This window comes from Rattus norvegicus, chromosome 3 (assembly GCF_036323735.1).
Source record: "Rattus norvegicus strain BN/NHsdMcwi chromosome 3, GRCr8, whole genome shotgun sequence".
In the NCBI taxonomy this organism is placed as follows: domain Eukaryota; kingdom Metazoa; phylum Chordata; class Mammalia; order Rodentia; family Muridae; genus Rattus; species Rattus norvegicus.
Window position 1 is genome coordinate 32,337,448 of NC_086021.1, and position 19,987 is coordinate 32,357,434.

General features: G+C 50.7%; 1 protein-coding gene across 9 annotated transcripts; it reads right to left on the reverse strand.

Annotated features, from left to right (window-relative positions):
* Window positions 1-765: 765 nt before the first annotated feature.
* On the reverse strand, window positions 766-13,516 carry Gfi1b (growth factor independent 1B transcriptional repressor). Of its 9 annotated transcripts, none has more exons than XM_039105213.2 (8): window positions 13,360-13,504; window positions 7,831-7,994; window positions 6,682-6,805; window positions 5,955-6,092; window positions 4,956-5,227; window positions 4,009-4,146; window positions 2,688-2,952; window positions 766-1,504 (listed from the first exon to the last, which is right to left on the reverse strand). In XM_039105213.2, the coding sequence occupies exons 3-8, from the start codon at window positions 6,779-6,781 to the stop codon at window positions 1,326-1,328; spliced, it is 1,092 nt and encodes a 363-aa protein (XP_038961141.1). In that variant the 5' UTR covers window positions 6,782-6,805; window positions 7,831-7,994; window positions 13,360-13,504; the 3' UTR covers window positions 766-1,325. The 9 variants fall into 9 exon arrangements, with proteins under 9 accessions (XP_038961141.1, XP_038961143.1, XP_006233851.1 ...); XM_039105215.2 differs by lacking the exon at window positions 7,831-7,994 and adding an exon at window positions 9,322-9,411 and having other exon boundaries at window positions 13,360-13,498; XM_006233789.3 differs by lacking the exon at window positions 7,831-7,994 and having other exon boundaries at window positions 13,360-13,516.
* Window positions 13,517-19,987: the final 6,471 nt, after the last annotated feature.

Sequence of the window (19,987 nt, forward strand, 5' to 3'; positions counted from 1 at the left end):
GACAATGGGATTCTTTGGGTTTTGGTATTAGGAATTGACCCAAGGTTGCACACATTCCAGGCAAGCACTGTACCATTGCTATAGCAAAGCCCATGGAATTTCTTTTCTGAATACCTTCTCATCTCCAGGAAGCTGGGCTCTGTGAACCTCAGTTGTCTCATCTGTAAAATGGGACAATGTGCCTTGTGGAGGGTTGTATGGACTGGAGAAAATGTATGTAAACGCTCATGTCTATGCCTTTCACCAAGGCCAAAACTGTCTACAGAGGACTGTAAGCAGCTCCTGGATCATGGACATGTGGTACAAATAGCTTAGTGTCAGAAGAGAGAACCTCTGGCTTCATGGAGGAGGTGGCACTGGCATGCCCTTGTTGGTGGGGCAGGACTTTAAAGAAGAATGCTGAGGGCTTGCTGTGTGCACTGCTTTCCATGGGTAATCTCACAGAATCCTGCCAATATCCCCACCAGGACGGGACTGCTGTGATTACAGTGTAGCTCAATGAAGCTGAACTCCAGAGAGGTTCAGAGCCCCACGTGAAGTCACACAGCGAGTCAGCCTCAACTTAACCACTTCTGCCACACCCACAAGGCAACACCAATGAGGTCTGGGATCCCTTCGAGCTGCGACTGGAGACTGACAACTGCCCGCAGCAGCTCTAGGCCTGTCCTCCTGAACACCTGTCATGGTTCTTCTCTGCTAGCTCCTTGTCAAGGCCCTCAAGTCCTCAGGCAGTCCTGGCGCCTAGTAGGCCCTTTACAAACAGGGTCACACACAAACAAATTCATCTTTATTATTGACATTGACGGGCAGGCAGGCTTCCTGCTTTCACAGCCTGGTGGCTCACCTGTGGAGCCACTCCCAGTGGGCAGATGAGTGTGGTCAGAGGTGAGGGACAGCCAGTACATCTAGCCAAAGCAGAGGGGTGCCAGACCTATAGGGCAGGGGACAACTCTGACTGGCAGGCAGAAAGAGAATCCCTAAAAATTCATTCACCAGCCGCAGAGAAGCAAGCAAGAAGGCTTCTTGGAGCCTGGCTCTTGCCTGTTTTTGCCATCTCTGCCCACAGAGTTTTGTTGCTTCTTTCTATGCTCTGGCAGCGGAAGTGACCAGAGCACATCTGTGACTGCTTCAGTTCCGAAAGGCCGGAGTTGACTCCTACACCCGCTGCAGTCAGAGAAGAGGCATGGCTTGGTTGAGGTCACCCAGTCTCGAAGGAAGCAGAGAGGCTCATGGGCAGGGCTGCTTCCAGGTGGCCTGAGGATCCGGACTGGAATCACGAGGCTGGCCTTCAGGCGAGACACACCGGGGCAGGCTGGCCAGTAGTCTCACTTGAGGTTATGTTGGCTCTCACGGTGACGTCGCAGGTCCACCTTGCGCTGGAAGCCCTTTGTGCACAGCTCACAGCTGAAGGGCTTGAAGCCTGTGTGCTTGCGGCTGTGGGTGATGAGGTTGGAGCTTTGGCTGAAGGCTTTTCCACACACCTGGCACTTGTGAGGCTTCTCACCTGGGGAAGGGACAGACAGCAGGGTAGGGGCAGGTGGCAGTGCTAGGCCTGCAGCCACCGCCCTGCACACACTCATTCTATATTGTGCTTCTTTTATGGCCATCCTTAGGAAGTGGGGGAAATAGTCAAGTGTGGTGTCCATGCCTCTGAACCCAGCACTCGGGAGGCAGAGGCAGACTGATCCCTGAGTTCTAGGCCAGCCTGGTCTACAGAGTGAATTCCAGGACAGCCGGGGCTACACAGAAAAATCTTGTCCCCAAAAATACAAAAAAAAAAAAAAAAAAAAAAAAAAAAAAAAAAAAAAAAAAACCAACCCAAATATCCCCAAACCAAACCAAACCAACACAACAATGACAACAACAACAACACACACACAAAAAAGAAAGAAAGAAAGAAAGAAAGAAAGAAAGAAAGAAAGAAAGAAAGAAAGAGAGAGAGAAAGAGAGAAAGGAAGAAAGAAAATGTGTAGAGGCAAAGATTGCAAGTTTGAGGTTGAGGTTAGCCTTAGCTACATATTACCTTCAAGGCTAGCCTTGGTTACATGAGAATTTGTCTCAATAAGCAAGAAAGCAAACAAGCAAAATGCCCTTCTGATGGTCAACACCGTCCACTTGATGGGACTTAAGGTCACTCAAGAGACACACTGCTGGGAATGTCACTGAGGGATTTTCTGGATTGGGCTAACTGAAGGCTCACCCTAAATATGGCTGACACCTTCCGAAAGCAATGTGACCAGCTGCCTCGTGTTCCTACCACTGAGCCATCTTGCCATGATGGACTTCATCTCAAACTGTGAGGCACAATAACCCTTTTTCTTAAGCCGCCTTTGTCAGGCATCTATGTCACAATGATATGTCAGGTAACTGGTACAGTCTTTCTCTGGATTTCTCCATTTCTCAGCCTGTCCAAGCTGGCACAGGCCCTCCTTGATTCTCAATAAATCACTATGGCTGTGCAAGGGCTGACCCAAAGAAGCACTGAGGTCCAGTGGACAGAGTGAATGGCAGGGTGAATGAATCCCCATGCTGGCCTCTTTCTGCCCTCAGGCCCTTGCTGGCTGGGCTATCTTGCCAGTGTTTCTTTACAGCGAGTGATTGCCCAGTCCTACAGACCCTCCTCAGGGGGACCTCTGGGCAAATGGTGGGCTGCCAAGAAACCAGGCTCAGCATGGGCGCTCACTCACCTGTGTGGATGTAGGTGTGTTTCTTCATGTCCGACTTCTGGTGGAAGCGTTTCCCACAGAACTGGCAGGGGTAGGGCCGAGTGTCCGAATGGATGAGCAGGTGGGTGGACAGAGTGGATGAGCGCTTGAAGGCTTTGCCACACATCCGGCACTCGAAGCTACGCTCCTGCCGGAGGAAACGAGGCCTTGGGGGGTCAGGTGCAGGTGGGGCCTCGAGGCCCGGGACAGCCAAGCTGGGCGAGGGACTGGACCTGGCTGGGACACCCTGAGAAAGAGGACACTCCGTTGGGGTGGCCTCAAGAACAGGGGTCCAGAGGAGCAGGAAGAACCCCACCCCTGTCCCTGATTCCTCAGCGTGGCCTGAGGCTTGGGGTCTGACTTGCTTCCTATGAGATGTTTTCCCTGTGCCTCTCTCAGTATGTTTCCCAAAATCAGCCTCAGGGTGTGTTTGTTGACTGACTGATGAGACAGCTAATGGAAGTTTTTCAGGGATTCACCGGGAACACAGACTGAGTTCCTCTTAGCTGGTGACATGCTGCCTCAATTTAGTTAGGACAGGCTCTTGTGTAGTCCAGCTTGGCCATGAACAACTTATTATTGTAGGTAATGATAGCCTTGAGCTTCTGATCCTCCTGCCTGCACCTCCTGAGTGCTGTTATAGGCACGGCCATTCCGGGTTCATCTGGTGTTAGGGCTCGAACCAAGGACTTCATGTACGCCAGGCAAGCACGCTACCAACTGAGACCCGCCCCCACCAGCCCAGTAGCCACATGCTTTGGGGGCAGCCATTTCTGGTTGGTTTCTTCATCTCTGCACTGGGGCAGTTCCAGCCATGTCCTGGCTGGGCTGTGAGAGGCTGGGAAGTAGAGGACAGAGCCAGCTCCCGGCCTGTTGCTGAGGGATGGAAGCTCCTAGGGTCACATCCCGCCACCTTTCCCACCTCCCCGGGTGTTGGTAACCCACTTCTCTCTGGCCTGTGACCTTTCTTGAAGCAGGCAGAGTGCTGCTTAGATACCTGATCCGCTCTGGAAAGGAATGGGTCCCCACGGACAGAGATCAGGGGTGAGATATGCATTTAAATTGAACGCTAAAACTAAGAATTGAGGATGGCTGCGGGGCTACCCAGAGCATAGATGGTTTCCTCATAGACACACTCCAGCTCCCACCGCTAAATCCCCAGTTCCTTCCAACTAGATGTGAAGCCATTCAAACCAATCAGAGACCCAGAATGTTAGGAGTCGCAGACCCAGGGAGGCAAGTAGAGAGTCTGCTCCCCGCCCCAACCCGCCTGTGTCCCCTTCAGCCTTTGTCAGTTGCTCACCTGGGAATGCACGTGCGTGTGCTGCTCCAAACTCACAGCGTGGCCAAAGGTTTTGCCACAGATGTCACAGGCAAAGGGCCGGGTTCCGCTGTGAGAGCGGCGGACATGCACTTCTAGCCCATGAGGGGTGGAGAACACCTGAGGCAGAGCAAAGAGTCAGGCCCCCAGAAGGAGGAGGGCAGGTCTGTGGTTATCCTGGCCGTGGGCCTAGCTCCAGAGCAGGATGGAACAGGAGAAGGGCACCTCATTGGTGGCTTTGCTGTTCTGAAGCATATCTCAGGGAGTCTCTTACCTCTCTGTGGCAGTTTTCCTGTCTATAAAATGGGGGCTTCGGAGGGAGCCAGAAGGTCCCTCCATGCCCATCTGGAGGCTGAATGACCTGATAACATGAGAGAGTGCTCTCATATTGCACATGGGGCCCTAGCACTGCGTAAAACCAGGAAAACCCAGTTGTGGTGATACTTGCAATCCTAACACTTAGGAGGTGGAGGGAGAAGGATTAAGAATTCAAGGGGTGGGGGATTTAGCTCAGTGGTAGAGTGCTTGCCTAGCAAACGCAAGGCCCTGGGTTCGGTCCCCGGCTCTGAAAAAAAAAAAAAAAAAAAAGAATTCAAGATCATCCTTGGATGTAAAAAGAGCTCAGGTCCAGCCTGAGCTACACGAGATCTTGTCTCAAAAAAATAAGAATGCCAGAGCTAGCTAGAACCACATAGATGTTGTTGCTGATATCTCCTTGTGGGCTGGGGCACGTGTCTCAACCTCTCTCTATCCCCCAAGATCTTATTCATGTCAAGCAAAGGTAAGACAGTCAGGGCATGGTCTGAATCCAACATGGCCTCAAGATTGTAAGCACAGGACAGTCCAACCATAAATAATAGCAGGGCCCAAGGTCCTAGAGAGAAGGGGTGCTGAGCAGGGCGCACATGCCACCCATGCCCATCGCTTACCTTGTTACACTTGACACAGTGGTAAGTGTCCATGCCCGGAGAATAACGGAGGCTGAAGTCCAAGGGGGACTCGGTGCTGGGCACAAGCGGGCTGCCGTACAGCCTCACGGAGCGCTCCAGGAAAGCTGACTGCATGGTGGAGGGGGTCTGTTGGTAGCTGTGTCTGTAGGAGGAGGCCAGCGTATCCCAAGAGAAGCTGGGCTTATAGAAAGGGGGTGACTCGGAGAGTGGCGATTCCCCATCCTGGGGTTGGGATGTCACGTGAGGCCCCTCTGTACAAAGACATGTGCAGATGACTTATTTTGAGGATTTGCCTTCAGCTCTCTAATGTATGTTGTACCTGTGTGTGCACCATGTGAATGAGGGTGCCCTTAGAGGCTAGAAGAGGGTGCTGGATTCCACAGATGGAGCCATGGGCAACTATAAGCTGCCTTGTGATGCTCAGGTCTTGGAAGACCAGTGAATGTTCCTAACTGCCACCAGTAGATTCTTTGTGTCTCTGTCTCTGTCTCTCTCTCTCTCTGTCTCTCTCTCTCTCTCCTTCCTTCTTTTCTTCCCTTCCTCTTTTTCTTTCTTATTCTTTCTAAACAGAGTCTTTCTATATGGCTTTGGCTGTCCTAGAACTCTCTGTGTGCCCTGGTGGTCTATCTCCCCTGGTGACCTCCTGTTGAGGATTCCAATGTGCAGCCTGACTGTGTACCATTGGTGAGTCTTCACTGCAGTTTCAGCTCTGTCCCCCTGGGGGACCACCAGGCCACTGCCCTATGGACCTTGCAGCTGCTTCACACACACACACACACACACACACACACACACACACACACACACACACACACAACTCCTCATGCTAGTCTAGACGTGCCCAGCAGAAGCTGAGAGTCCAGATGGCGTCTAGCAACTGATGCTCCCCAACCTCATGACCCTAAGAAGTGCTACCACAGAGCCAGCCACTTTCCTCTCTGGCACCTGGAGGAGACAAAGGAGACCCTGGCTGGGTACCTGGGGCTGAGGCCATCTTGGGAAGGCTCTGGTTCAGCAGCATCTCCTGCTTCTGTTTGACTGCGCTCCAGTCCAAGGTCTGGCTTGGAAGCAGTGTGCTGAGAACAGGGCTGCCACTCTGGGTATGTTCTTTTGCCACTGTGAGGAGATAAGACCCAAGAGTCACCACCATCAGTTCTGGAATGCCTGTGGAGAGCAAGGGCCACCATATTTCCAGGGAGAGGGCACCCAGGGACACCAGCCTGCTGCTGCTCACACCTCTGCTGGGACAGGGAGAGGTGTGGGAACCCAGAGCACCCTGACTTCAGACCTCAGTTGGAGCCATAGTTCCTTCCCGGCTCCCAATCCGATGCTCCCAGAACTCCACAGGCCAGAGGAGACGAGTGTTTATTTCATTCATTCACATATGCACTTACTCATTCATTCACTCAGCGACAGCTAAGAGACGCAGGAGAGATGCCATAGCATCATCAAGACAGTGCCAAGGCGGGCTGGAGAGATGGCTCAGTGGTTAAGAGCACCGACTGCTCTTCCAGAGGTCATGAGTTCAATTCCCAGCAACCACATGGTGGCTCACAACCATCTGTAATGGAATCCGATGCCCTCTTCTAGTGTATCTGAAGACAGCTACAGTGTACTTGTATATGATAAATAAATAAATCTTAAAAAAAAAAAAAGACAGTACCAAGTAGGCGTGGGGTGGGCCATAGCCCAAGCGCAGACTCACCAGGAATTACGGCAGGAGGCCAGACCAGGTCATCGCCCTGTGCTCGGGGCTGGTGGTAGGTGTGCGCCTTCTTACTCTTCACTAGAAAGGACCGCGGCATTTTTTTTCAGAGTGTGCTCCGCACCTGTGGGGGATGGGAGGGAATGGGAGTGGCTAAGATCGACCAGTATCATTCCTTTGGAACAATGACACGCTATCCCATGCTGGTTTGTATAATGTTCCCCAAAGGTTTACATCCACCTGGCACCTGTGAATATCACATCAAGTTAGGATGTGCCCGAAGATTGGCCTTGCTCCCCAAATGACCAGTGTCCCCTGGGTGGGCTGGGCGTGGGGAGAGCTGCTTGTGCATCAGAAGTGGGGATTAGAGACATGCCTCTAAGATTCAGGACGCTAAGGGCTGCTTCCCGTTATCAGAGAGATCCATGAACTGATTTTTCTAGGAACTTCCAGAAGGAACCAAACATACCGACACCTTGACTTTGACCATGTGCCCCTCCCCCCAGAATGACGAATTAGTCACAGGCAGAGTATACTCATCCTTAGAAACTTGAGTCAGCCTGGACTGTGTTGGGAAAGAGAAGGGAGGACAGATAGACCTGGAACCCCTGAAGCAGGCACATGCGGACCCCAGTTAGTTGTACTTGAGGGACTGGGGTGCAGCTCAGTCGGTGGAGTCCTACGTGCTACATCCCCAGCACTGGAGAAAACCAGTTACGGTGGCACAATTTTATAACCCCAGCTCCTGGGAAGTGGGGGCAGGGATGCAAGAGTTCAAAGTCATCCTCAGCAAGATATGAGTTCAGGGCCAGCCTGGGCTATCTGAAACCCATCCTCAGACAACAAATTTAAAAAGTTGTTCTTGAGAACCAGATTGACACGCTTACGAGACTACACATCCTGAGCTTAGATTTTTTAGATTAAAAGCTCATGGAGAAGCCAGGTGTGGTGGTGCCTGGCTTTAGTCCCAGCACTCGGGAGGCAGAGGCAGGTGGATCTCCCTGAGTTCAGGGTCAGTCTGGTCTATAGAGCATGTTCCAGGCCAACCAGGACAAGTATAGTGAGACTGTCTCAACAGAGCAAAGCAAACAAACAACAAAATACCTCCCCCCCCACAAAGAAGCTCCTGAGGGGAGTTCCTCAACTTGCCCGTTGTTCAATCTGGGCAGACTCCTCACTTCTCCGGGCCAGTTTCCTTTACTTTAAGGTGTGCTGTGCTATCCAGCCTGGAATGCTGGCGAACAACCCAGGTTCTCACTGCCCATGCGTAGCAGGGATTGAGGGGGTGGGGCAGTGCTTAAAGGTGCTTGAGGCTAGTGAGGCAAGTAGAGACTTAATTGAAGCCGGTATTGCCCTGCAGGTGGGAGCCTAAGCCTGCAGCCGGCTCTCCAGAAATGGTGGGGATTTCTGTCTGTTAACTGTGGAAAGAAGCCTGAGGAGACCCATCCACTTCATCTGGTGGTTCAGTTTCCTTGTGGATGGACACGGAGAGGTGAATGTCCGTCAACTCCAGTGGTGGACATCATCATTTAACTTCTTAGTCAGGGACTGGGAGAGAACTGGAGGTCCGAATGAGCCAAAGGATCCACCCAGTTTATAAGGCGGGAACCATGCTGACCTCCCTAGATGTCTCCTGCCGAGTCCTCTAAGACAGCATGTGGTTGCTCTCCCACTAGTGACTCCTATCCCTGTCCTAGTCTGTGCTGTGTTCTCACGGTCCTGGGAGACAGAGAGGCCCCTTGGTGTCCTTTATCCTCACCATACTCCAGACTGTTCAGGCCAAAGCTCAGACTCCTCCCAGCCCCACCCAGGACCGGCCACTCACCGAAGGCTGCATCTGTGATATGCCCAGCAAAGGCGGGAAAAAGGATTTGGCTGCCTCTGAACAACAGTGAAGGCTAGGTGATAAGACCTCAGCTCAGACCAGGATGGAGGCAAGATTAGGAAAGACAGCTTGGAGTTTACTTAGCCTTGTGGCAAGGGTGCTTGAGTCACCTCTGTCCCAGGGGGTGAACCAAAACCAGGCAGGAGAGGCCTTAAGTCCACTTGCCCTATGGCCCAGAGGCCTGCTGGGGAGTATCGGTGGTTGGGGCTCTGTGCAGTGTAGACAGGTCCAGCACTTCTTGCTGTGAGGCCTATATTTAGATCACTAAGGAGGGGGCCTGATTCAATGTCTGTCATTGTTGGGAACTTGTAAGGTGCATGGCAGACACCTAGGCTGAGCTATCACATGGCCTCTCCACCGGCTGAGGAAAAGCTGAAGGGGCCAGGAGGGAGGCTAGGCTCAATCCAGCAGGTGCCCTCTAAGGATAAACCAGAGAGCTGCCATAAGTTCAATGCCCTCCGTTCTCTGAACTCTAAAATGAAGGATGGGACTTGGCCTCTTGGGTCTCTTCCACTGACAGATTCTTAGTTCTCTAAACAAAGGATTGGAAGGGCCTCTGCTCATTCTGGTACACACAGCGGCCACGACCTTATCTTCCAGGGCCAGCCTTCCTCCCCTGCCCCCTCCCTTCCTGGCCTTCTCCCTCCCACCCCAGTCCCCAAATCTCCCCAACCCTTCATTTGAGGGACTCTTAATCCTGAGCAGGGGGAAGGAGAGTGCATGCATATATCTAGGCCCAGGACCTCCATACTCACAGCACTGGGACAAAGGTTATTTGTTCAGCGTGGTCCATGTGCCACAGGCTATTCCAGGCCTTTCATGTCAGGTCCTCACTGAGACAGTCACTACGCAGTACATCAAGGAGGAAAACAAGCCATGGTGGCTGCTGTACTCGTGCATTGAGTACAGGGAAGTAGGAAGTGTCCTCAGGTTGCAGGTGGGGATCTCAAGGCTTAGAGAGGATGCTGACTCAGAGGTCAGGACAGAGCCAGGCCCAGGGCTACTGTCCTGCTTGGATTTGATTCCTGACCCACCTCTCTAACCCCCACCACACCGATCTCTGCTCCTCACAGTAGCCACTGGTGTAGATCATAGTATCAAAAGAAAGTGGGAGCTAGGAACAAGGGGTCTTTTTCCCCTGATCCTCAAAGATTCCACACAGGGTCCTAACAGCGTCACGTGGAAAGTAGAAAAGAACAGATTTCCTTAAAGGCAGTTTTGCCCGTGGTCCAGTTAAAGACGACGCTAGGTCACTGACCCAAACCTAGAGCAGCACAGGATCAGCACCTCCTATATTCATAAGCACTTACTGAATGCATTATGCTTACAACAGGAAGAAAGAGGTCCTGGGTTTCTGGCTTCCTCCCATTGGGTTGCCTTAGCTCTATCCTTGCCCTTCTAGGGCAGGATAGCTGACACTTCGTCAGACCCCCAAGCCTACAGTAGCCAACTGTACCCAGAGAATTTCCTTTTGGTCTTTGTTAGCTGAAGAGAGAGAGAGAGAGAGAGAGAGAGAGAGAGAGAGAGAGAGAGAGGAAAGAAAGAGGAACCATTACCTGTAATGTAGTTAATTAGCAACCACTCAGTTTTGATTCACATGGACCATTCTGAGAAAGAGCTCAGGCAGAGATTGTGAAAGACACTGGGATTTCTTCATAAACAGAGAGTGATGGTATCTGGACACCGGAAAGAGGCCCCTTGTCAGGATCCTTTATAAACCTTCCATCCTGGGGCTGCCTGGAGGACTGTAGCATCCTGTACTCCCAGGTTGTGAGCATAGTGGGCTCGCCAGGTTTTCCTGACTCCAGGCATCTTGTGCAGCCCCTGGGGGATGAGTCTGATTCTGTGACCGCGTGCACCGCTAACCTGGGTTTGGTTTTCCTATCTCTCGGAGGAGACGGTTGGGCTGAGAGATTTCTAAACTTCCCCTTTACTCTAAAATCCCGTGTACAATCTGCTGACCTTCAGCTGGGGACTGACCTACCTTGCCTGAGACACTGGCCAGTTAGGTTCCCTTTTCAGGAGGGTTGGGCAAGACTGGGTTGATTCTCAGGGTCAGCTACAGGGGACCCTTTGGACTTCCTTATGTGTAAGGACAGAAGGGAGGGAGGTAACAAACAAGCTGCAGAGTCACATCACGGAGTCACAGCCAGGAGCCTGGGTGACCTTAGGGGGCCTCAAGTCAGTGGCCCACATGTGCGAGGCCCAGGGTTCAATCCCCAGCACCACCAATAAGCACATAAAGTCAGCAATGACCTCTGGCATACACCAAAGCACAGAGAAGCACAGAGTTCAGAGACTCTGACCATCGACATCCACAGCAACACCATCCTCAAGAGCTGAGAGGTGCAGGAGTCCGCCTAGGCAGGATGGATAAGCAAAGGGAGAGCCAGGCCAAAGCACACAATAGGATTCAGACTTCCGATGGAAGGAAATTCCAGCATACGTGGCATGATGAACCCCTCAAACATGGGGAGCAAGATAAGCTAGCGACAGAAGGCCAAATATCTAGTTGTGCAAAATAGGCAAGTTCACAGACTGGAGTAGATTTGAGGTTAGCGGGGCTGGGGCAGAGGAACAGAATTGGTTAATAGGTGTGGCGTCTGAGTTTCACAAATGGACACGGCCTTGGGGATCAGTGGTGACCATAGTTGAACAAGATGAATCTACTCAATTGCTAATGGATCTGCTCCCCAGCTCTTATGATGAGCTCGGCATATGGGGCAAGCATCTGGAGTCCTGGATACTTGGGAAGAAGTCAGGAGGATTGCTTGAGCCCATGAGTTCTGGGCCAGCCTGGTCAAACAGAGGAGAAAGTGGGTCAGTGAGCTATCTTAATGAGTGGAACACTTGTCACACAGGCCTGATGACTTGTATTGTCCTGAGAACCCACAGGGCAGAAGGAAAATGGACTCCAAAAGTTGTTCTCTGACCTCCACATGTCTTCCAAGGCATGTGCGCCCTGCATCTCTCTTACACACACACAAACAAACAACAATACTTTTTGTAGTTCTTCTGAGGCAGAGTATCTCTAAGAGACGCTAGCTATTCTGGAGCTCTCCGTGCAGACCAGGCTAGCCTCAAACGCACAGAGCTCCACCTGTCTCTGTCTCCCAAGTGCTAAGGCTATAGGCGTGCGTCTCCAGGCCTAGTTAATGATAGTAATCTTAAGTTAAAAACAGAAAGGAGAGATTAAAAAATAATGAAGTAAAAGAAGAAAGGGGCTGGAGATGCAGCTCAAGACAGGAGGTGGGAGCGGAAATTAAGGGTCTTTTTAAAAGCTATATAGTGGGGTTTGGGGATTTAGCTCAGTGGTAGAGCGCTTGCCTAGCAAGCGCAAGGCCCTGGGTTCAGTCCCCAGCTCCGAAAAAAAGAAAAAAAAAAAGCTACATAGTGTAAAAGGAGAGAAGGAAGGAGTTGGGGACCTGGGAGTGTACGTCTGTGGTAGACTCTGAATCCCATGCCCACACACAAGAACAGCACGCAACTCAAAAGCAAAAAAAAATGGTCAATTTTATGGACATGTTTTACCTTGATGGAAACAAAACAAACAAAACATTGTCTGCACTTGTCTATACCAAGAGCAGAGCATCCCAACCCCTACCCCGCCGTGGCTGGGATTGCCACCAGAAAGGAACCAATACAAACACCTTCAAACGTAGGAGCCTCCTGCTATTTCTGCCTGGGAGTGTGCTTTGGGTCCCAGTGAAGGGAGACCTTGAGCGATCTGCTCCCCAGAACCTCTAGGGGGACCTGCATCCACCTTTTCTGAGGTGCCAGGAATGGCGATTACCACTGGGGTGATTCCATCAGTCAGACCGAAATCATCCAGAACTGCTTGACTCTCCCAAACTTTCTACAGGTTGACCCCCTAAATCAAGACGTTACCTCTCTCCTGAGGGAGGACTTTGCAGGACTTGGAGGAGCACAGGTGGGTAGGCTCAACTCTACCAGCACCCAGGCTGCTGGACCCCACAGCCAGCGGTGCCTTGACTTTCCCCACAGTAGTCTCACAAAGATGCTGGCTTTCTCAGGACCCACACAGACCACAGCATCTGTGGGCATCGCTTCAATGAGCCCTGGTCTCTAAGAAACCCACCACTCAAACTCACCTTTTCCTCTAGGTAAAAAGAGCCAAGAACCCCTGGCACCGTCTCCCCCCCCCCCCCCCCCCATAATCCTGTGCTTCCTAGAGGCTGCTCCGCCTCACCTTGTCACTCCCCTTCAGTGAATTCCTTAGGAGAGGGTGTCTGACTCCCCGGTGCTTCCAGGAACTTTTGAGGTTGTCAGAGACACCAATTCCGTCTGAGTTCCTGGCAGAGGGCAGTTCTGGCTCAGGGAGACACCGATTTGTGTCCCTCTGGTGCCCCTAGAAAAGTGCCGTGTGTGTGTGTGTGTGTGTGTGTGTGTGTGTGTGTGTGTGTGTGTGTGTGGAGAGAGAGAGAGAGAGAGATTGAGAGAGAGAGAGAGAGAGAGAGAGAGAGAGAGAGAGAGAGAGAGAGAGAGAGAGAGAGGGAGGGAGAGAGAGATTGTATCTGGGTGAAAATGAAGCGTAACCGTCTACAAAATTCACAGGAGGGAAAACGCGATTCCTGCGCTATCGTGGGGCATCTCAGTCTGGCGCGTGTTCCTTCCTCCTTTTCTCCCCTGGTGATGAGCACTGGGTCCAGAAGAGAGACTATCACAGTATTCTTCCTTTCACCATAAAGGGAAGCAGATACCCTTCCTGCCTTCGGCACCAGGACAGGAACTCTTCAGCGGAGCCCAGCCGGCACCGGTCTGGCAGCACTCACCGTCAGGGAGCTGTCCCTCTCCTGAGTTCTGCCCGAGTCCTGAGAGCCGAGAACCTCCACGCTGACTGCTCTCAGCTCTGTCAACTTTATGAGTCTCTGCACAAACAGACACTTCTCCTTTTCGTTTCTGTGTTTTCCCCCCTCTACTGTTCCCCTCCCTGATTTTCAATCTGATTATTTGTGTCAAAATCTGGCGGCTGCAGCGTCAGCCAATGACCAGGGCGCCCGAGTGCAGCCACATTTGCTTATCAAAACTTCACAGAAGCTTCTAACCCACTGGAATTTTCTCCAGAAACTTTGAGTAGCATTTGGGTGAAAAGGAGTAGTTAACTTATTAAAATTTAAAAGTCAAGCGTTTACTTACAGTCCCTTGACTTCGGGGGGCTGTGGGAAGGAGCTGGCCCTTGCTTTAGGTTTTCTTTCCCTTCCCTCCTTCCCTCTCTTCCTCTCCCCTTTCTCTTTTCTTCTTTCCCCATCCTTCCTCCTTTTCTTCCCCCTTTCCTTCCTTTCCTCATTCTCTTTCCTCTTTTTCTTCCTTTACCCCTCCTCTCCTGGCTTCCAGCATCACAGGGCATCAGAGGGGCCCCTGTGCATTAAAGCTCTTGGATCCTGGGTCAGTACAGATCACCCATAACCAACAAGATTCCATCTCCCACTGAACTCATTTATATTAAAAAAAAAAAGGAGTTTCCCCAAGACAACCACAGGCCGGTAGAACTGCAGGCAGGCAGAGGAGAAGAACAGAAAAAAGTAAGGTAGTGAATTTGGGGGCCTTGGCCCCTGTGCCTGGTGAAGTCCAAGTACAGATTGAATGCCAAGTACTAGGGCTGGCGTGTGCTGCCATCTAGTGGCAGCAAAAGAGACAAAGAGGTCCATGGGGGCCCCTCTGGATACCCAGGCCAACATGGGCCATTTCACCCCATTTGAGCAGAGCCCCATTCCCTGGTCCCCACTTTCTTTCTCCTCCTCTGCCCCTTGGCCTCCTCCCGTTTGGAGATGACTGATTTATTCCAGGAGGTTTTGCATACAGAGACTCCACCAAACAGCACTGTTAGCTGATTTGCATGCTCTTGCAGCCAGGACTGGAGAGATTTTACATTTCCTTCATAAAGAAAACAAACGTGGGGACAGGAAGCACCAATTGGAACTGCAGTCCAAGGTTCGAAGGGTAGAGAAAAGAGACGTTTCCTCTGAGGCCTTTCTGCTGAGGGGCCAACCCTGTGGCAGCGGCCGGAGGCCACAAAAGATTCCCCAGGGGTACACAGAACACCAGGGATACAGGTCCCAACTGGTGGCCACGGACAGGAGACAGCTACATCCAGCCCCTTGTTCTCTCTTTATAAAAGAGACTTAGGGAAAATCTTGAATATTCTTTGGATGGTACATGTTGCCAGCCAGTGCTCAGTAGGAACTAAGCCATTATGCAGAAAACTTAATAGACCATACTTAGGACATTTTTAAACCCTTCCCTGACAGGGACCAGCCCCCATTTCTTGTCACATACACTTACACTTGCTGTCTTTCCCGCTGAGCCACATCTCATTCAAATCCTCCTCTGTTGACATCTTTAATGGTTGTCACTCCCCTTCCCTCCCCATAACCTTACCAAAGCTTTCACTTTCTGAATGCACAATCGTTTGCCTGAAGCCTGGCCTCAGGCTGCCATGCAGGACAGCCAGTTGAACAGTGGCTCTGAAGCTGTGGTCACACTAAAGAAGGGGTGGGGCTTGCCGCCACTGAAGGACCCCAGACCCAGGTCTCTTTTAGGCTACGACCCCCCTTCTTTGGGAGAGCAGTGGCCAGGGTACCAGCCCCTTCATACCAGGACCCCCACTTGGCATGACAAGCCCACACAGCCCTGGACCAAGCCACTTTAGCTGGCCTCTGGAGCCAACACTGCTTCTGTAAGTGGTCAGTCATGGAGGCTGTGCCTTCGTTTTGTTCTTAAGGGCTCAATGCCTCCAGAGACGTGGTCATTCATTCGCTTATTCAGCAGCTCTTAAATGAGGTGCTTCTCTTCCTCCTCCTCCTCCTCCTCCTCCTCCTCCTCCTCCTCCTCCTCCTTCTCCTCTTCTTCCTCCTTCTCCTCTTCTTCCTCCTCCTCCTCTCTTTTCTATGCTTGGTCAAGGTCTGTTAATAGGAGCCCCTGTTGTACCCTCTCACATGGCTGTAGGGATAAACACCTTTTTTTTTTAAATTTATTTATTTAATGTATGTGAGTACACTGTAGCTGTCTTCAGACACACCAGAAGAGGGCATCACATCCCATTACAGATGGTTGTGAGCCACCATGTGGTTGCTGGGATTTGAACTCAGGACCTCTGGAAGACCATCAGTGCTCTTAACCGCTGAGCCATCTCTCTAGCCCGATAAACACCTTATAAGGCTGTGACCATACAGGGCAAATGACAGAAGACTAAAGGAATGCTTTTGTCCCACCTTTTAAATATTTTATTTTTATTTATGTATAAGAATGTAGACAGACTTAGGTGCTAGGAATCAAACCTGGGTCCTCTGGAAGAGCAGCCAGTGCACTTAAACACTGAGTTATCTCTCCAGTCCCCAGAAGTGGCCTCTAAATGGATGCCTGGGCGGATAGGAGAGACTGAGAAGAGAAACATCACAGACAGAGAGCTAGAGGCCAGGAAGTCAGGGGAACTGGCCACAGCCAAGTTCAAGTGAAAGACTGAATCCAGGGGAGCCCAGTGAGGACAGAGGAAACAAAGCCAGGGAGGGCATGTAAAGGCTGCCCCTGATTTCCCTTTACCTGGGGGCCCAAAGTATGCATGTCGGAGCTTAGCAGTCAGTGTCCTCCACAATGTCAGCACTCTGTCAGATAACAACTGGATTTCAGACGCCAGCTGCAGAAACTCAATACAAGTTATTTAAAAGTTTTGTTTTAGATTTATTCATTCCATGTGTTTGAGTGTTTTTTTAAAGATTTATTTAATTTATATGAGCACACTGTAGCTGTCCTCAGACACACCAGAAGAGGGCATCAGATCCCATTACAGATGGTTGTGAGCCACCATGTGGTTGCTGGGAATTGAACTCAGGACCTCTGGAAGAGCAGTCGTTGCTCTTAACCGCTGAGCCATCTCTCCAGCCCTGTGTTTGAGTGTTTTGCCTGCAGATATGTGATAAATTATTTCTCTGCCGTCGAAGTGAGCCAACCCAAGCCAGATTAGATGCAGGTTTATTGGGAAGCTGCTCTCCAGTGAGTTCACTAACCCCAAGGACTGATGAGACCAGGGAAGTCACCATGGGAAGAGAGAAGTTGGGGGTGGGGAGAAAGAGAGAAAGGGTGAAGTGGTAGAGAGAGGAGATCAAGGGAGAGACCAAAATGTCTGGATTGTATAGTAAACAACCTCTGAGGGGGAAGGCAGAGTTGAGGGCAGGCTATGCCAGGTAGGGACTGAGGAATGCTGGTAAAACCTGGAGGGATGCATTGCTATGTAAAATATGCACCTCAGTCTCTTGTCTGGGGTGGGGTCTGAAAGCAAACAGTATGTATGCTCACTCTGTCCAAGCCTAGTACCTCCGGACATGAGAAGAAAGCATCAAGTCCCTTAGAGCTACAGGTGGTTCTGAGCTACCATGTAGGTGCTGAGACTTGAACTTGGGTCTTCTGCAAGAGCAACAGGTGTCCTTAGCTGCTGGGCAGCGTTTCCCGCCCTAACGCTCACTAATTTGACGACACTAGCCTAACAACCACATCCTGCCACTGATCACGTTCCGCCCCAGATCCGGTTGGATGCAGGCGCTGCTATCGAGATACAATCTGGATTCTCAGTGGTCTTCATTGTCTAGATTACTTTTCTCATTGTGTGGCAAAACACGGAAGAGGGTAACTTAATGAAGGAAGGTTTGCACGAAGCAGCCTCTCGCTGGAAGCAGAGAGAGGTGAATGCCTTTTCCCGGTCTCAGTGGCTCTGTGACCCCACAACTCCTGCCTTTTGGCCCATCTGCAGAGTTAGCACCCTGTGAATGACAAGGCCACATTCCACTGCAAGCTTGGGTTGTGGTCTGTTCCCTGCTACCACAGCCAGGGTGTGTCTTGGGGAGCAAACCTCAGACAACACTTCCTGGGGCAGTTGCTTTTCAACACAGGATCTTTCAGCGATAGTCTCAGGTCAGGTCCCCTCCTTTCAAATGAATTTGCATATTTCCAAGTTGGTCTTGCCTATTATCCCAGGAAAGAGACAAAGAAGGCTTCTCTTTAGGAAATTGTTTTATTTATTTACTTATGATGATGATGATGATGATGACGACGACGGCGACGACCACGGTGGTGGTGGTGGTGGTGGAGGAGGTGTGTGTACGCACAGACATACACATGTGGGGCTGTTGAGGTGGTTCAGTGGAAAAAGGCACACACCACACAGGTCTAGGGACCGGAGTTCAATACCCAGGATCTGCATAGAGAAAAGGCTCTCTCTCTCTCTCTGTCTGTCTGTCTGTGCTATCTATCTATCTATCTATCTATCTATCTATCTATCATCTATCTATCATCTATCTATCTATCATCTATCTATCATCATCTATCTATCATCTATCTATCTATCTATCTATCTATCTATCTATCTATCATCTATCTATCTATCATCTATCTATTGAGTGGGTAAACACTTGCCATGGCATCTGTGTGGAGGTCAGAGGACTACCTGTGGGTGTCACTCCTCTCCTTCCACCATGTGGTCCAGGAGACTGAACCCAAGCTGTCAGCTTGGGACAGGCACTTAAACAAACCACTGAGCTATCTCCCTGGAGCCAAGTCTTCTCGGTTGTGGGGCTGATCCTTTTCTTGTCTCTGCCTCGTTTGTATCTTTAAGCTCATCTCTGCTCCTTTCTCGTCAGAATGGTTCAATAAACTCTACACATGGCGTTCTCAGGAATCTGTGGCTTCAAGCTCCAGATTCTTCTATATCCTTTAATAGACCAGTTCAGAAGGCTTAAGAATTATAGGATCAGATAATCATAGCCATGACCTCACTTCTTTGACTGTGCAGTTTGACTCACAGTTTAAGAAGGGGTACTGAGTAGAAAGGTTGGGGAGATGGCCCATGGGTAAAGTGCTTGTGGCACAGCGTCAAGATCTGAGTTCAGGTTCCCAGGACCATGTAAAAAGCCAGGCATGGCTTCATGCACTTGTGACCCAGTACTTGCCAAGCAGACTCAGTAAGATCTCGGGGGGGGGGGGGGGTGCGGCGGCACATCGACCGGACAGATTAGCCAATCCGTGTGCTCCGAGCCCAAAGAGATATTCCCGTCTCAAACACAGAGAACCACTGAAGAAGACACTCAACACGATCCCCTGGCCTTCACACTTGCACACAGAAGAGGAGGAACCCAAGAATAGGCCAGGTGGCCTTTGCCATCTGTGAGCCTTCCGTTGAATCTGGGGTTTATCTTTCTCTATGTATTTTGGTGCCAGGAAAACACCCATTTGCATGCGCGGCTTGAAGTGCAAGATCAGGGTAGTAGGCAGAGAAGAGGAGAAGACCTGGACTCGACCGGGTGGGAGTGGGGGGATGGGAAGGGGGTCAGGTGGAGGGGTGGGAATGGGGGTCTGTGGCCTCTTCCAAACCTAGGCTTCTTTCCAGGATCAGCCCGACCCGCGTGAGCACTCTAGCTCCTAGAGAAGCATTTTACTATGTGGCCACACGGTGGCACTCTCTCCTCCTTTTCGTTGAACAAAAATAATTTAAAGGCACCGTTTGAATCATAATATACGAATGAATAGAAATAAGAATCTAAAATTTGCCTCTTTATTGATATTTTAATGTCAATTTCTTTTTAATTTCCGTGCCTTTTCCTTTTCTCTCACCCTGTCTCCATCGGCCTGTCTCCTTTCTTTGCCTCCCCTCCTTCCAATCCTCCTCCTCCTCCTCTCTCCATGCCTCTCTCTCCATGTCTTTCGCCCATCATATGTGAGTGTAGTGGCTTCAGTTCAACCTTATCATTACTGACATTTGCCTGGGTAGCCATGTGGCTAGAAGAATCTTCCCAAGGTGGAGAAACAGCTTTTCAAAGTCCTCCAACCCCGCCGTGAGGCAACATTCTGAAAAAGAGCATAGGGTGAACCCCTGGTCTATTGGACATGGTGGGGAGAAAGAGCAGTGTCGGGTAGCAGTGTTCAAGTCATTCCTTCGACACCTCCAGCAACCTGTTTCTGGGTTTACTATATATGAGTACACACTGTCAGACACACCAGAAGAGGGCATCAGATCCCCTTACAGATGGTTGTGAGCCACCATGTGGTTGCTGGGATTTGAACTCAGGACCTTTGGAAGAGCAGTCAATGCTCTTAACCACTGAGCTATCTCTCCAGCCTCTTGTTTCTGGGTTTAGGAAGACTGTTGAGAACCCTGTCTCATCCTTCCCCATAATGCCTTACGTTGGAATCCAGAAAATTTGTGGATTTTCCTTAAGAATACTGAAGCCGTCCCACACACATACACAGCTGAAGGCTTGTCCTGATGCTCAGTGTGCAAGGCCAGGTGTGGTGTTTACCAAGGGAGAGAGAGCATGGTCTCCCTGGGTGGGCATCACAAGAACATGCAGGACTTTTACCCAAAATTCCCTTTGTTTATGCCTTATACGCCCTCAACTCAAGGAATGCCATTTC

Coding starts and splice junctions, on each gene's coding strand:
- Gfi1b (XM_006233789.3), bottom strand. CDS start 6,781: ATGCCGCGGTCCTTTCTAGTGAAGAGTAAGAAGGCGCACACCTACCAC. Junction 5,228..5,954: donor CAAGATGGCCTCAGCCCCAG/GTACCCAGCCAG, acceptor GTCTTTGTACAG/AGGGGCCTCACGTGACATCC. Junction 1,505..2,687: donor ACACACCTACATCCACACAG/GTGAGTGAGCGC, acceptor TCCCTTCCCCAG/GTGAGAAGCCTCACAAGTGC.